Source organism: Helianthus annuus, chromosome 1 (genome assembly GCF_002127325.2).
Source record: "Helianthus annuus cultivar XRQ/B chromosome 1, HanXRQr2.0-SUNRISE, whole genome shotgun sequence".
Classification (NCBI taxonomy): domain Eukaryota; kingdom Viridiplantae; phylum Streptophyta; class Magnoliopsida; order Asterales; family Asteraceae; genus Helianthus; species Helianthus annuus.
In genome coordinates this window covers 15,935,360-15,949,607 of record NC_035433.2, presented here as the reverse complement: position 1 = coordinate 15,949,607, position 14,248 = coordinate 15,935,360, and the positions used below count along the sequence as shown (strand labels likewise).

At 39.4% G+C, this 14,248-nt stretch overlaps 1 protein-coding gene across 1 annotated transcript; it reads left to right on the top strand.

The window, feature by feature from the left end:
• Window positions 1–1,306: 1,306 nt before the first annotated feature.
• LOC110944895 (signal peptidase complex subunit 3B) lies at window positions 1,307–13,675 on the top strand. Its single transcript, XM_022186542.2, has 6 exons — window positions 1,307–1,505; window positions 1,582–1,629; window positions 1,808–1,870; window positions 2,612–2,665; window positions 10,263–10,349; window positions 13,347–13,675. The coding sequence occupies exons 1-6, from the start codon at window positions 1,380–1,382 to the stop codon at window positions 13,470–13,472; spliced, it is 504 nt and encodes a 167-aa protein (XP_022042234.1). The 5' UTR covers window positions 1,307–1,379; the 3' UTR covers window positions 13,473–13,675.
• Window positions 13,676–14,248: the final 573 nt, after the last annotated feature.

Sequence of the window (14,248 nt, the reverse complement as noted above, 5' to 3'; positions counted from 1 at the left end):
TTCCCACATACGGACATATGTGATTTCCCACATACGGACATATGTGATTTCCCACATACGGACATATTATCTTAAAACGTGCCCTAATCTATACAGTACAATGTAAGACTCGATACAAGACGAAGTCGACAGATGTAGTGCACCAACAAATACTAAATTATAGAAACTGATTATTATGATTTAATAATAACTTTTAAAGCACAAATCCAAACAATATCTTAGACTGATAATTCTTTAATTTTGATTGAGCAGATGAGAACGGTGAGTCACACAATTGGGAAATCATTATAGGATATCAATGGGTATTGTTAGAAAATTAGATTATCTGCATACAAGCCTCCCGTGGCCGATTATCCATGGAAATCTCAAGTCGAAAAACATACTTTTGGGAAGAAATCATCAACCTTGTGGCGGAGGGTGGTTGTGGTAGTGGGGAAGATGAAGTGGGTGCGACGGTGGTTGTTGTGGCGGAGGGTGGTTGAGGCAGTGGTGATGGTGGTGGTGGTGGTTGTAACAGGGGTGGTTATGGCAGTGGTGGCTGAGTAGTATGGCAGTGGTGATGATGGCGACAGTGGGGTTTTATGGTGGTGTGTGGAGATGAAGGTGGTGGTGGTAGAGAGAGAGAGAGAGAGGAGGGGGGATCCGAATGTGTGTGTATATATTATACATTATATATATATATATATATATATATATATATAGGATAAGGATCATGTGAGAAGTGATAGGCTAGTTGAGAAACTTGAGAAGCATTCTGGACCACACATTTTTCTAAGCCTTTCGTAATATACACATATGTATAGTTTAAAATTGACTATATACATATATGTATATTGAGTTATACACATATGTATATAGTCAATTTTAAACTATACATATGTGTATATTACGAAAGGCTTAGAAAAATGTGTGGTCCAGAATGCTTCTCAAGTTTCTCATATAGGGTGGACTTCTCTTAGGATCCCTACCCTATATATATATATATATATATATATATATATTTAACAATTAATTAATATATTTTGTTTTTGTACTGAAAGGGCATGTTAGTAATTTCACAACTACTTAACACCAAAGCCTCACCCTCATCCACGTCAGCGACTATCCGGGGACAAATTGAAAAGTTGGGGACTATAGCTGTAATTTTAGAAAGTTAGGAATAAAGGTGAAAAAAGGTCAAATCACAGAAACTATCCGAATATTTAACTCGTGTTCGTGTAGCTATTAAAAGTTGGGGGGCCTAAACGTCCTAGTTATCAAAGCAGAGGATAATAAACGAAACAAAAAAGAAATGGAAATAGGAAATGTAGGTAGGGTTTGGGTACATAGGAATGAAAACGGCGTAGGTCGGAGGAGAGGAGAAGGGAAGAGAAGAGAAGATGCATTCATTCGGATACAGAGCGAACGCTTTGCTGACTTTTGCTATTACGATACTTGCCGTAATGTGCGCCATCGCATCCCTCTCCGACAATTTCACTTCTCCCCATCCCTCCTCCAAAGTCCAGGTCTCTTCTCTTCTCTTCTCCTCTTTATTTTATTTATTCATCCATTGATGATATATGTTTCTTTCTTTTGTTTTAGGTTCTAAACATCAATTGGTTCCGGAATAAGCCAGATGGCGATGATGAGGTAGGTATTTTTTAAAGTCTTCTCATTTTCAACTTTGCTATAAATAACATCTTACTTACTTTTACCCACCCATATTCCAAAAAGCTTTGCTGTGTTTGGATTAAGATACCTAAACAATCTCTAGAATGAATGACGTGAATTCTTTCTCTCGTATAAAATCATGCCTTCTTTTGTACAGGTCAGCATGACGATGAACATATCAGCAGATTTGCAGTCATTGTTTACATGGAATACAAAACAGGTTGGAAAAAAACATATTTTCTGATTTTGCCTTCATGTTTTGTTTGTATGTTTGTCTTGTATCTTTTTTTGTTGGTCAAACATTCAAGTAGAACAATCTAGTGCATAAAATTTTGTTTCTTGTAAAAACAAATGACTCAGGGAAAATGCTTAGTGGGAAGATACGTATTTCAGGGGCTGTTGGTTAGTTGCTTTAAGAAACAAAAAAGAGTGCTTCACTGCATTTTGCTAAATGGAACTAATTTATTACTATGATTGCATAAGCTATGATCTTTACTGTTGAAGATGAAAAACCCAAACCAAGGATGATAGATAGAAAACCCGTATAAGGTTTTATTAAGCATGGAATTCGTTTACGTAAACTCCACTTCTTTAGTACTTCCATTCATGGAATCATGGGGAATTCTTATCACACTAACAGATAATGTTACTTCCTGGAACAACATAGAAATGAGACATGAATGCAGCAGTATATTCTTATGTGAGTTTGATAACCTGAAATAATTATCTACCATGGTGCGTCTAGACATTTTTTAATGCGTTTACATTTGATGGCTCACTTGGATCCTAGGGTCTATCAAGTCTGGGTTCTGTTTTACTTCAAATTTGTTTTATGAACGGCTACCAGTTATATGATTGTTATTTCCATTTTATCACAAAGGTGGGTTATTTATACCTTTGCTCAGTAACTCTGGGTACTTTTTTTTTTATATATAAATAATCATATGCAATGTGTTTGTAGGTTTTCGTTTTTCTAGCTGCTGAGTATGAAACCCCACAGAATTCTTTAAATCAGGTAATTCCTTATGTTCCAACAAATGACATATTGCTCAAATAGTCTACCTTGCATAATTATAACTTAATACCTTCATTATTTTGAAAGCTACGTAAAAGTTTTATAAAAAAATGATGATGGGTCAACCCAAACTGACCTATTTTGATCCATTTATATTCGATGATGAAATGACATGTAGCAATGGTGTAAAAATAATAACTCCTTTTGCACAAAACCACTTGGATATTATAAATAACCAAAATATTAAAAACAATAATTCATTATTCCTTAAAATATGGGTATAGCTTTATTCAAAATATATATTCTTCTTCTATTAGACCCGATGTTCTGTCAATTGTATACATGTCGATTTTTCTTTAAAAATGCATTATTATATCCGGTGTGTCACAATGAACATTGAACACTCTTAGCAAGCTGCAAGCAAACCAATTAAACTTGCATCGCGATTTTGTTATTTGAAGTTAGAGTAAATTACTTTTTGAGTCTCCGTGTTTTAGTGGTTTTAACCACTTGAGTCCAAAATCAAAAATTTTAACACCCTGAATACTTAAATTCACATTTTGTAACCTTCCGAGTCCAAATTACTAACTCTGTTAGATTTTCTCAGTTAAATTTTTTTGAATGACCAAAATAACCTTTTTAATAAATATATTAATAAAATAAATAGACAAAATATTATTCAAATTACTCTCTCTCTCTTTAACACCAACACCGCCACCACCATCATCAGTCCACTACCAAACACCACCACGGTGCACTTCTTGTCGCAACCAGCTTCTTTCACTTCTTGTCACCGACCGCCTATATTACCGCAAAAACTATCCTCGTTTCTAACATTGCTTCGCGAAACACCGTCGCTGCCGTTCACTTCCGCTACATCATCGATCCTGTTTCTAGCATCAATGATACCACCACTACGAAGAAGAAGAAGAAGAACAATTAGAATCAGAAGATAAATATGAAGTGCTCAAGAGATCATAAAACAACTCCGATCAACACGGTACACGATCTCGATTCGAATCTCAAAGATCTGAAGCTAAGTAGATCGTTTCTGATAAAATCACTAGTTATAATTTCGTTAAAGCTAGTAAATTTGATGATGATACCAATGAACTTGATGGTAATAATCATGATGATGATGTTGATGAGAGTAATTGTGGTTTTTGGGGTTTTAGTAGGCATAGTTGTCAAAAGCGCAAAAGGCGCGCTCCTAGGCGCAGCGAGGCAAGCATATAGCGTCTGGTGGTAGCTTAGGCGCAAAAATGTTTTTTTTTTTTTTTTTTTTTTTAACGGTGCTCAGGCGCAATAGGCGAACCATGTCTTTTTTTTTGATGATGAAAACTGCCTCACGCGGGCCCGGGTTTTCGGAGCTGCATTCGTGTGGGCATGTACGAGTTCAACCAAATTCCAGTTCAGAAACTCATTTTTTGCACCCCCCTCGCGCGGGTAGGACTTGTGGTGAAACATGTCATAAAGCTACAATGGAGTGGTGAAGGCTTTACCTTATAAACAACCACTCACTTTGTTCCTACACCAATGTGGGACAAAGTATTTACCATAGTTATTAAAGGCGCTAGGCGCACTCAAGGCGCGTAGGTCTTGCCTGCGGCCTAGGCGCAAAGCGCAAAAAAAGCAAGGGCCTGAGAAAAATAATGCGCATAATGAAAAAAATTTAAAAAATATTATGTATTAGAAAAAGAATACTATTCTTTAAATAAAATAACCAAAATCTATTATATAACACTTTATATCATCTATTTAGTACAAAAAGTTTTAAAATATTATTGTATTAGTGTAGAAAAGTAGTTTTCCTTAGATAAAAGAAAAAATCTGGCTAGAATCTTGTCGGAATTTAGAGAATTTGGCCGGAAACTCTCCGGAATCTAGAATCTTGCCGGAATGTGCGCCTAAACCATCACCTGGAGAATTAAAGCGCAATTTCTTCGACTTAAAGCGCAACTGACTCGCCTCGCCTGAAAAATGGGCCTAGGCGCAAGAGGCGATGGCTTTTAACAACTATGGTATTTACTAAAAGAGATGATGTTGTAAACTTTCTGAATGAATTGTATTCAACAATGGAACCCTTTATATGGTAACAGATTTACACCAATCAATCTACAATAAATATACATCAATCAATCTATAATAATCCAGCTAATCACAAGGCTAATCACAAGCTGTTTGCAGCTGTCAGCCGATATACTTGGCTGATGATATTATCGCTAAGACACCCCCTCAGATTGAGCGGGCGAAGGACAAACGCTCAAGCTGGAGCGAAAAGACTGAAACAGCTGCCGTGGAATACCCTTGGTGAAAATATCTGCATATTGCAATGAGGAGGGTACATGTAGAACCTTGATGTGGCCGACTCGGACCTTGTCCCGAACAAAATGTATGTCAATCTCAATGTGTTTAGTCCTCTGATGCTGAACCGGATTATTGGAAAGGTACACAGCTGAGACGTTATCACAGTAGACAACTGAAGCATGCTGAAGAGGAGTGTGTAGCTCGAGCAATAAATTGCGTGTCCATGTGGCTTCAGCAACAGCATTAGCAACACCTCTGTATTCGGCCTTGGCACTAGATCTGGACACAGTCGGCTGACGTTCAGAGGACCAGGAAATGAGATTATCTCCAAGGAAAACACAGTACCCTGATGTGGAGCGTCGTGAGTCCGGGCAACCACCCTAGTCAGCATCAGAGTAGGCCACCAATGAATGTGAGGGTGATTTAATGATACGTATACCATACTCAATAGTTCCCTGAATATACCTGATGATCCTTTTCATAAAAGCAAAATGAGAATCCCTGGGCTCATGCATAAAGAGGCACACCTGCTGCACTGCATAGGAAATGTCGGGCCGTGTAAAAGTGAGATACTGAAGAGCCCCGGCAAGGCTTCTATACAATGTGGGATCAGAAAACAGGGGGCCATCGGTACTGCTCAGTTTGGCCGAAAGGTCTACAGGGGTAGCGCATGGTTTGCAGGAAGTCATTGATGCCCGTGCAATAATATCCTTTGCATATTGTGCTTGTGATAGAAATATTCCTTGTGAATGCTGAGAAACTTTGATACCCAAGAAGTGATGCAAGCGTCCCAAGTCCGTCCTTGCAAATTCCCCTGATAAGGTGGCAATGATGTCACGCAAAAGAGTATCACTGGATGCGGTAAGTATGATATCATCAACGTACAAGATGAGATAAGCAATGTTGGACGGACCCTGATGGTAAATAAATAGCGAGTTGTCGCAGGCACTGCTTTGAAACCCGTGAGATGTGATATAGGACGCAAAGCGGGTGTACCAAGCCCGTGGGGCTTGCTTAAGCCCATAAAGAGACTTCTTCAGACGACACATAAAGTTAGGAGCTCGTTTGTCATAAAAGCCCGGAGGTTGATGCATAAACACCATTTCATTAAGTTCCCCATGTAAGAAAGCATTCTTAACGTCCAACTGATGAATAGGCCATGACCGGGAAACTGCGAGAGATAAAACTGTGCGGATAGTTGCCGGTTTAACAACCGGACTAAATGTGTCCTCGCAATCAATGCCCACTGTCTGAGAATTCCCATTAACCACAAGTCTGGCCTTATACCTTTCCAGTGTGCCGTCAGCCTTGAACTTGTGACGAAAAAGCCACATACATCTGATGACTGGACGATCCGTAGGTTGAGGAACTAGTTCCCATGTTTCATTATCCTGTAAAGCAGTAGATTCGGCTTGCATGGCATTTAACCAATTAGGATCGGAAAGGGCCTTGGCATAGGTTGTGGGTATTGGGGATATGGTAGTGGTAGTAAAGGCCGATGGTGTGGAGGAAAGGGCTTTGGATCGAGTGGTCAGGGGGTGGGAGTTGGTCTGGGAAGCAATGGTAGGTGGGTGTGGGACAGGCTGATCAGCAGTGGGTATTTGGGTTGGATGGGTTGGGCCGGTTTTGGGAATGGTTGGAGGAGGGTTGTGGGCGTTGCTGGTTTGACCTTGGGCCGAAGGTTGTTGGGGAGGGGCTGAGGTAGGTTGGGCTTGGGACTGTCTCGGGCGACGGGAGTAGGTAAAGGGGTAAGGAGCCGTGACAGATGGTTGAGTTATGGGTCGATGAAAAGTAAAGCCCGGGGGAGGTGTGTCGTCTAAAAAATTGTATGTGTTTGGGTTGTGAGGAATGGTGAAAGGAAAGACGTGTTCATCGAACGTCACGTGGCGAGAGATGTGTACTTTACCCGTGGTTGGGTCAAAACATCGATAGCCACGAAAGTCGGGTGGGTACCCAAGAAAAATGCAGCGAATTGACCGTGCATGTAATTTATGTGGCTGGGTAGCAGAGGTATTAGGGTAACAGGCGCATCCGAAAACCCGTAGGTGTTCATATTCGGGATGCCGCAGGTAAAGTGCAAAGGTAGGAGTGTAAAAGTTGAGGCGTTTTGTAGGTAAAATATTGTGTAGGTAAACTGCTGTGTGCAAAGCTTCCACCCAAAAGGAGGGTGGGAGATTGGCATGAATGAGCAGAGCTCGAATAATGTCGTTGAGGCGACGAATCATTCGTTCTGCGCGGCCGTTTTGTGAGGAGGTTTGGGGACAAGCAAACCGAAACAGACTGCCGTGTTGGTCTGTAAACGCTTTAAAGGCTAGGTTGTCAAATTCACCCCTAGGTCACATTGAAATGTTTTAATTTTACGGTTAAATTATGTTTCAATAAGTCGGTGAAATTTAGCAAATGTAGGAAATGTGTCAGACTTATATTTAAGAGGATACACCCACACAAAGTGTGAAAAATTATCGATAAGAACCATATAATATTTGTATCCTGTTTTACTCGTGATTGGGGATGTCCATAGATCACAATGGACTATATCAAATGGGGCAAACGTAAAAGTATTAGAAGCATGAAAAGGTAATCGTTTGCTATTAGAAAGCTGACAAGAATTGCAAAGATGTGAGTTTTTACTCTTATTACATTGAAAATTAAAAGTACGACTTAAGAGTTCTAAAACTTGAGCCCCTGGGTGACCTAGGCGATCATGCCAAGGGAGACTGGTTGAAGCAAGAAAAGTGGCTTGAGGAGGAAGTTCCGGCGGAGTGAAAGGGTAGAGATCTCCAGTGCTATTGTGTCGGGACAACAACTTCTTAGTTTTGAGATCCTTCAATGAAAAACCAAAAGGGTCAAATTCAACCGAAACAAGATTATCACGAGTAAAACGTCTAACTGAAATGAGGTTTTTAATAACTTGGGGGCTATAGAGGACATTGGGAAGGACATAGGTGCGGTTGGGTAAGGTGTGGAAACCCGTTCCCGATCCATGTATTGGTAAAAAATTGCCATTGCCCACCAGTAACTTACTACAAACAGGAGAAGAATGTGGGATTAGTAACTTACCTTGATCGTGTGTGACATGGGATTCGGCTCCTGTGTCCATGATGTCCGAAGCCCACGATGAAGCCGGTGGATTCATCTGCATGGTGGTGAAAGCTGCACTAAGATCAGAAGGGCTCAATGCATTATAAATTCCCTATGGTGATGGACTGAATCCTGAAAAATGTGGCTGCTGAAATCCTGAAAAATGCACCTGGGAAGACGCCGAAGGCTGCTGAGATGGGCTGTTGGTGGGCCGCCACTGCTGTTTGGTTGGATATGGACATGGTGGAGTCCACCAGGCCCAATTAGGATAAGTAGGCTGAGTTTGCTGTTGACCGGCCCATGGTGAATAGGGTTGCCTGTTACTGCCACGTCCCCTGCCTCCTCGGCGGTTCCAGGACCCACGGCCTCGGCCCCGGCCTCGAGTGGAAGAGGAGTTGGTGTCCGAGGTGTGACCAGGCTGGTTGGTTTGTGGTGGGGTTTGAGCAGAAGTGGCGGCCAAAACAGTAGCCTGAGTACCTTTTTGTGCTTCCAAACGCAGGACTTCATCATTGAGCATGCTTACCGCCTCATCCCAATCGACACCATTCTGATTGATGAGGGCTGCAGTAGTATTATATTCAGCAGGAAGGCCTCGTACCAGTTGCAGAACCAGACGGTACGGGACTTGGTCACCGAGACATCGACATCAGCTAATTGGTTGGCCAGGTCAGTTAAACGCTGACAATAATCTTCAACAGATGCGCATGCTGATAAGGTCAGATTGCAGAATTTTGTCTCCAAAGCTGCAGCTCTCGCCTTCTTGTTGCTGAGATAAATTTTCTCGAGTTTAGACCAGGCGGCCTGAGCCGAAGCTACAGTACCATCCATAACTCGCTTCAGAATATCATCGGATATTGTGCTAAATATCCATTGGAGAACTAGCGCATCAATTTCTTTCCAAGCATCATGATCTGCAGAAGTGGATGCTGGAGGAGGAGTGCCGTCTATATGATGCGACACCTTATATGCGACGGCATGGAGTCGGAACAACCGTATCCACTGCGAGTAGGTGACATTAGTGCCATCTAGGGTTCGTATTTTACTTTGAATATTTGTTACAGTGTAAGCAGGGTGCAGGGATTGGGTTTTGGGTGGCTGTTGGTCGACTGAATCTTTGGTCATGGTGATCGGACGTATCCGAGAAGAAAAGAAAACAGCGGAGGGGAAGGGAAGAGAATGGTTATCAGAATTGCTCTGATACCATAAAAGAGATGATGTTGTAAACTTTCTGAATGAATTGTATTCAACAATGGAACCCTTTAAATAGGGAGAGGTACAACCGAAAATATGGTAACAGATTTACACCAATCAATCTACAATAAATATACATCAATCAATCTATAATAATCCAGCTAATCACAAGCTGTTTGCCAGCTGTCAGCCGATATACTTGGCTGATGATATTATCGCTAAGATTTACCACTTTTTGAGACTTCCATTCACACACCCAAAACTTCCACATATAAGTCCTAAACTTTTGCTACTAACTATTAGCTACATGATCTTAAATGGCATATATAATAGTTTTTTATTTTATATGTGAAATCTTATTTATTTTCAAAGCATAACATGTTTTTTATATTTTTTTTCTCTATGTGCGCTTTTCTTAAAAAAAGCCCGCACTTTTTTTGCGCCTTGCGCCTAGGCTCCGGGCGAGGCCGATGCGCCTTGCGTCTTTGACAACATAGTTAGTAGGATCCAAAATTTGGGTTAAGGTTTCAACTGACAGTTGAGTTTGGGCAATAAAGTTTTTTTAGAGATGAGGATTATTGTGTTTGTGACTAAGGTTTCAGAACTGTTTGAAAGGATAATTAGTAGATTTAATTGAAGAATGGTATTTTATCATATTAATTACATGATTTATTTATTTATTAGTTAAAATTACCAAGACAAAACGTAGCGTGTCAACTCACGTTCGTATAATCAATTTTTATTTTTTTACATGTTTAAAATAAGATAAACATTACGAGTAATTTTGGGTTAGATGTGATAAGGAAAAAAATATATTAAAAGGGTATTTTGGTCATTTAACAAAAGTTAACTGAGAAAATCTAACATAGTTATTTGGACTCAAAGGGTTACAAAATGAGAATTTAGGTATTCGGGGGCGTTAAACTTTTTTTATTTTGGACTCAAGTGTTAAAACCACTAAAACACAAGGACTTATAAAGTAATTACTCTTGAAGTTAAAAATGTCATGATGTTACAGGTTTCCTTGTGGGATGGTATTATTCCTGCCAAAGAGCATGCAAAGTTCTACATCCATACAACCAACAAATACCGATTTGTAGATCAGGTAAGTGTTTGTTTCTTATGTAAGTAAGTTTAAAAAGGTCATATTGATGCCCAACTATAGTAAGTTTAAAAAGCGTTTAACACAGCTCGTTTAACACAAATAGTAAAGTTGAATAACACAAATAGTAAAGTTGAACACTGACACATTTAGTTAGAGTAAATTACAAGTTTTGTTCTTTATGTTAACACCCTTTTTTAGGCGGTGTTTTTTTGAGCGCTAAAATTGACGAGTTTTGTACTTAACGTTTCAAAATCCTGTACGTTATGTCCTGTAGCCCTAACCCAGTTAGATATTTGGTTAAATCAGATCACATAAGGGTATTTTAGTCTTTTTATAACAATACATTTTAAAATTTATTATATATATATTATATTATATTATATTATATTCTCTCTCTACCGCTACCACCTCTCACCACCATCATCAAAACTTTTATATTATATTCACCCACCGCCGCCCCTAACCCACCACCACAACCATCCTTCACCCACCACCCAGCGCCGCCCCACAACCACCCTACACCCACCACCGCCCCTAACCCACCACCACAACACGTCACCCACCACCCACCGCCACCCTACAACCACCCTTCACCTACCACCCAAAGCCGCCCCACAAACACCCACCACCACCACAACCGCCCTTAACCCACCACCGCCAACAACCCACCACCACAACCACCCTTTACCCACTGCCGCCACCAACCTCACCCCACCACCGGATTTTCGAGAGAGAGAAGAGATAAATGAACTTTCTGATTGTGTTAGAGAGAGAGAGAAGAGGGGGAATTTCAGATTTAGAGAGAGAGAAAGGAGAGAATTTATATAACCCTTAGTTTTGTACAAAATAGTCCTTCAATATAAAAGTTTTTTACAGAATAGTCCTTGAGAAGATGATGACAAGAATGCCCTCATGTGCAAGGCACATGACCATACTTAACCAAAAAATCTAACTGGGTTAGAGCTAAAGGACATAACGTGCAAGATTTTGAAACGTAAAGTACAAAAGTCATCAACTTTAGCGGCAAAAGACACCGCCTGAAAAAAGGTGTTAACATAAATGACAAAATTTGTAATTTACTCCATTTAATAAGAGTAAATGGCACTTTATGTTTTACTCAAATTTCATGCGGTGTCATTTAACTAACGAAATTACAGTGAATGCTCTTTGTGTTCAGATTTGTTTACGCGTTTCATTCATTCTTTCCACTAACGTTCGTTAAATTTGCCAGTTAAGTTCAGTGTTAAGTGCAGCCACATGAGAGTAATTTAGTCATTTCAACCATTAAAGGACTAGCTATGTAATTAATATAAAGTTTTGTATTAGCATGGAAATAAGTATAGAACCCCACCATCTTCTTCTCAGCCCCTCCACCTCCACCATTTGATATAAAAATATCGTATTATTTAAAACTCAAGTCAGATTCCAAAGATAAATTAGAGATTGAAGCGTCAAAGTTCAACAACACAACAAAAATATCATGTTGTGCCGGGGTGATGGATTCCAATTCATTTGATAACCAAACACAACAAAAATGGAATTGAGATTCCAAATCCAACAATTTCCAATTCCAATTGGAATGTTTAAATTCCAAATCCAATTTCTTCAAATTCTAATTCCTATACAAATTCCAATTCCAAATCATTCCGCGAACCAAACGCCCCCTAAGGCTTCATTTTAATCGGAAACTAAAGGAAAAACATCAGCCTTGCACAATCGGAACCGCACCAACAAAATGTCCAACACTCGAACTGCTTCTTCCATTGTTTATTCATCAAACTGTTAGCCTCAAAGTATAAAAATTCAATCAAATCCAAAGAGGATCTTTGTTAGCATGGGTCTTATAACCAAACAAACAAGTTGAAATTCTTTCTCTACAAGAAATTAAATGCCATCGTCCTTGGAAACCTCTTCAACCACCATTAATTTGTCGGCGTCTAGGGTTCCGATTCCAACATCGGATCTGAGTTTTGGCAGTGGTCGCCAGAGGTTGGAGATGGGGGAATACGATCATCTATGTTCTTCCTCGGCACGGGTCCACACAAACAACACCTCTAGATCGAGCTTTTGTTAGATTCCAACAGTGAAGATGGACAAGTAAAGATGCGTGAGCCACGACTTCAATTAACAACAGCAAATGAATCGTTACAATGGAGAGAAAGAGAGACCACAGGGTGTTGGAAAAGATCTAAACTAAGTGAAAACCTTCAGTTCATCAACCGAGGCCATTGGTGGAATCAAGAACCATTTGGTGGTAGATAAGAGTTTTGAATAACTTCGGTAATGAAATTAAATTCTGGATTTTTTTATTCACATGCTTTGCATTTGTTTGAACTTAACGACAAAATATATATTATGTTAAAAGGACAATGTCTATAAATGTTAAAACATAAAGGACATTCATTGTCATTTTGTTAGTTAAAGGACACTGTCTGAAATTTGAGTAAATTATAATGGTCACAAAGTGCAATTTACTCTTTAATTAAAAGTGTCATTTTTTAAACACTAGCACAAACATGTTTAATTTGTGGGGGGGATATTATCAGGACTAGTTTAACGTCTTTAAATGTGACCAGAGCAATAACATGAACCAGACGACATGACACATTTAACATGATCCACTAAACACCGTAAAATAAATAATAGACACCGCTAACACGGCAAAAGTAAAAGTAACCACAAAGTACAATTTATGTTTAATAAGATATTTATAATACTGTGTTGTTTCGGTCATAGACGTATGTATCATGTCCACCTATTTCACACAATATGCTCAACAGGTTTTGCGGTCTGGATCTGTTTAGACACTTTTAATTGTGTTATTAACTTGTTGACCTGTTTATGACTCGGATCCGTTTATCACAAAACTAAGCCTTTTAACTTCGTGTAGAGGCATGTCATGTTAGCGGTTCATGTCATAAACTACGAGCTCTACACATTTGTACACACGCCAAGTACTTATTTAGCTTTTAATAGTGGAACACATTTAATGTGTAGGGAAGTAATCTCCGAGGAAGAGATTTCAACATGACATTGCATTGGCATGTGATGCCCAAAACTGGGAAGATGTTTGCTGACAAAATAGTCATGACCGGGTTCCGCTTACCTCAATCATATAGATGAATGTAATGCCTTACTCGTGGTGTAATTTTATTTATGCCTCATAGAATGAAACCTGTGGATTTGTTTAATTTAAAGATATAAATATAAAGCTGCAAATGAACAAATAGTTTGAGGATATCTGAATCATTAGATGAGAACTGTAAATGAGCTGAGCAACTCAAGATGCACTTGCTAAAAGCTCGAATCGAGCCAAATTTTAACGATTTGAGTTTGAGTGTATAGGTAATGAATAATATAATATGAATATGATTAATGGTATTAATTCAGCTAGATATATACGGGGTGCTTGCATGATGCGGCGTAGACCACGGATACTGGTAATCAAATAATATGTGTTTCTTTTAATAAAAAACCTATATCAACATACCATTATCAAATTAAAGTGAATATAATATCTGTTTTATGGTGTTTTTTTAAAGGGGTATTGGATTTTAATAATTCCAAGTTTCACTGATTGGCCGGTAATAATCCCAACTTCAAAAATTGCCTACAACAGTCCCAACTTGTAAGATTTTGGCCACCAATGATCCTTGTCTAACTGGGTTATAACCCAGTTAGTTTTTTGAAGTTTTGAGCGGCGGAGAAGGTCACTAGAGGTTGGAGATGACAAGTGGTGGTCTCCTTTGGTGGTTTCAGGGGTAAAGAAGGTCGTCGGAATAAGTTGCTGGTCACCGGAGTTGCGTAAATGGTGGAAATTTTAAACTTTTGAGAAGCGGAGAAGATTACAGGAGGTCGGAGATGATTAGTGGTGGTCTCGTTTGGTGGTTTCAGGGGTA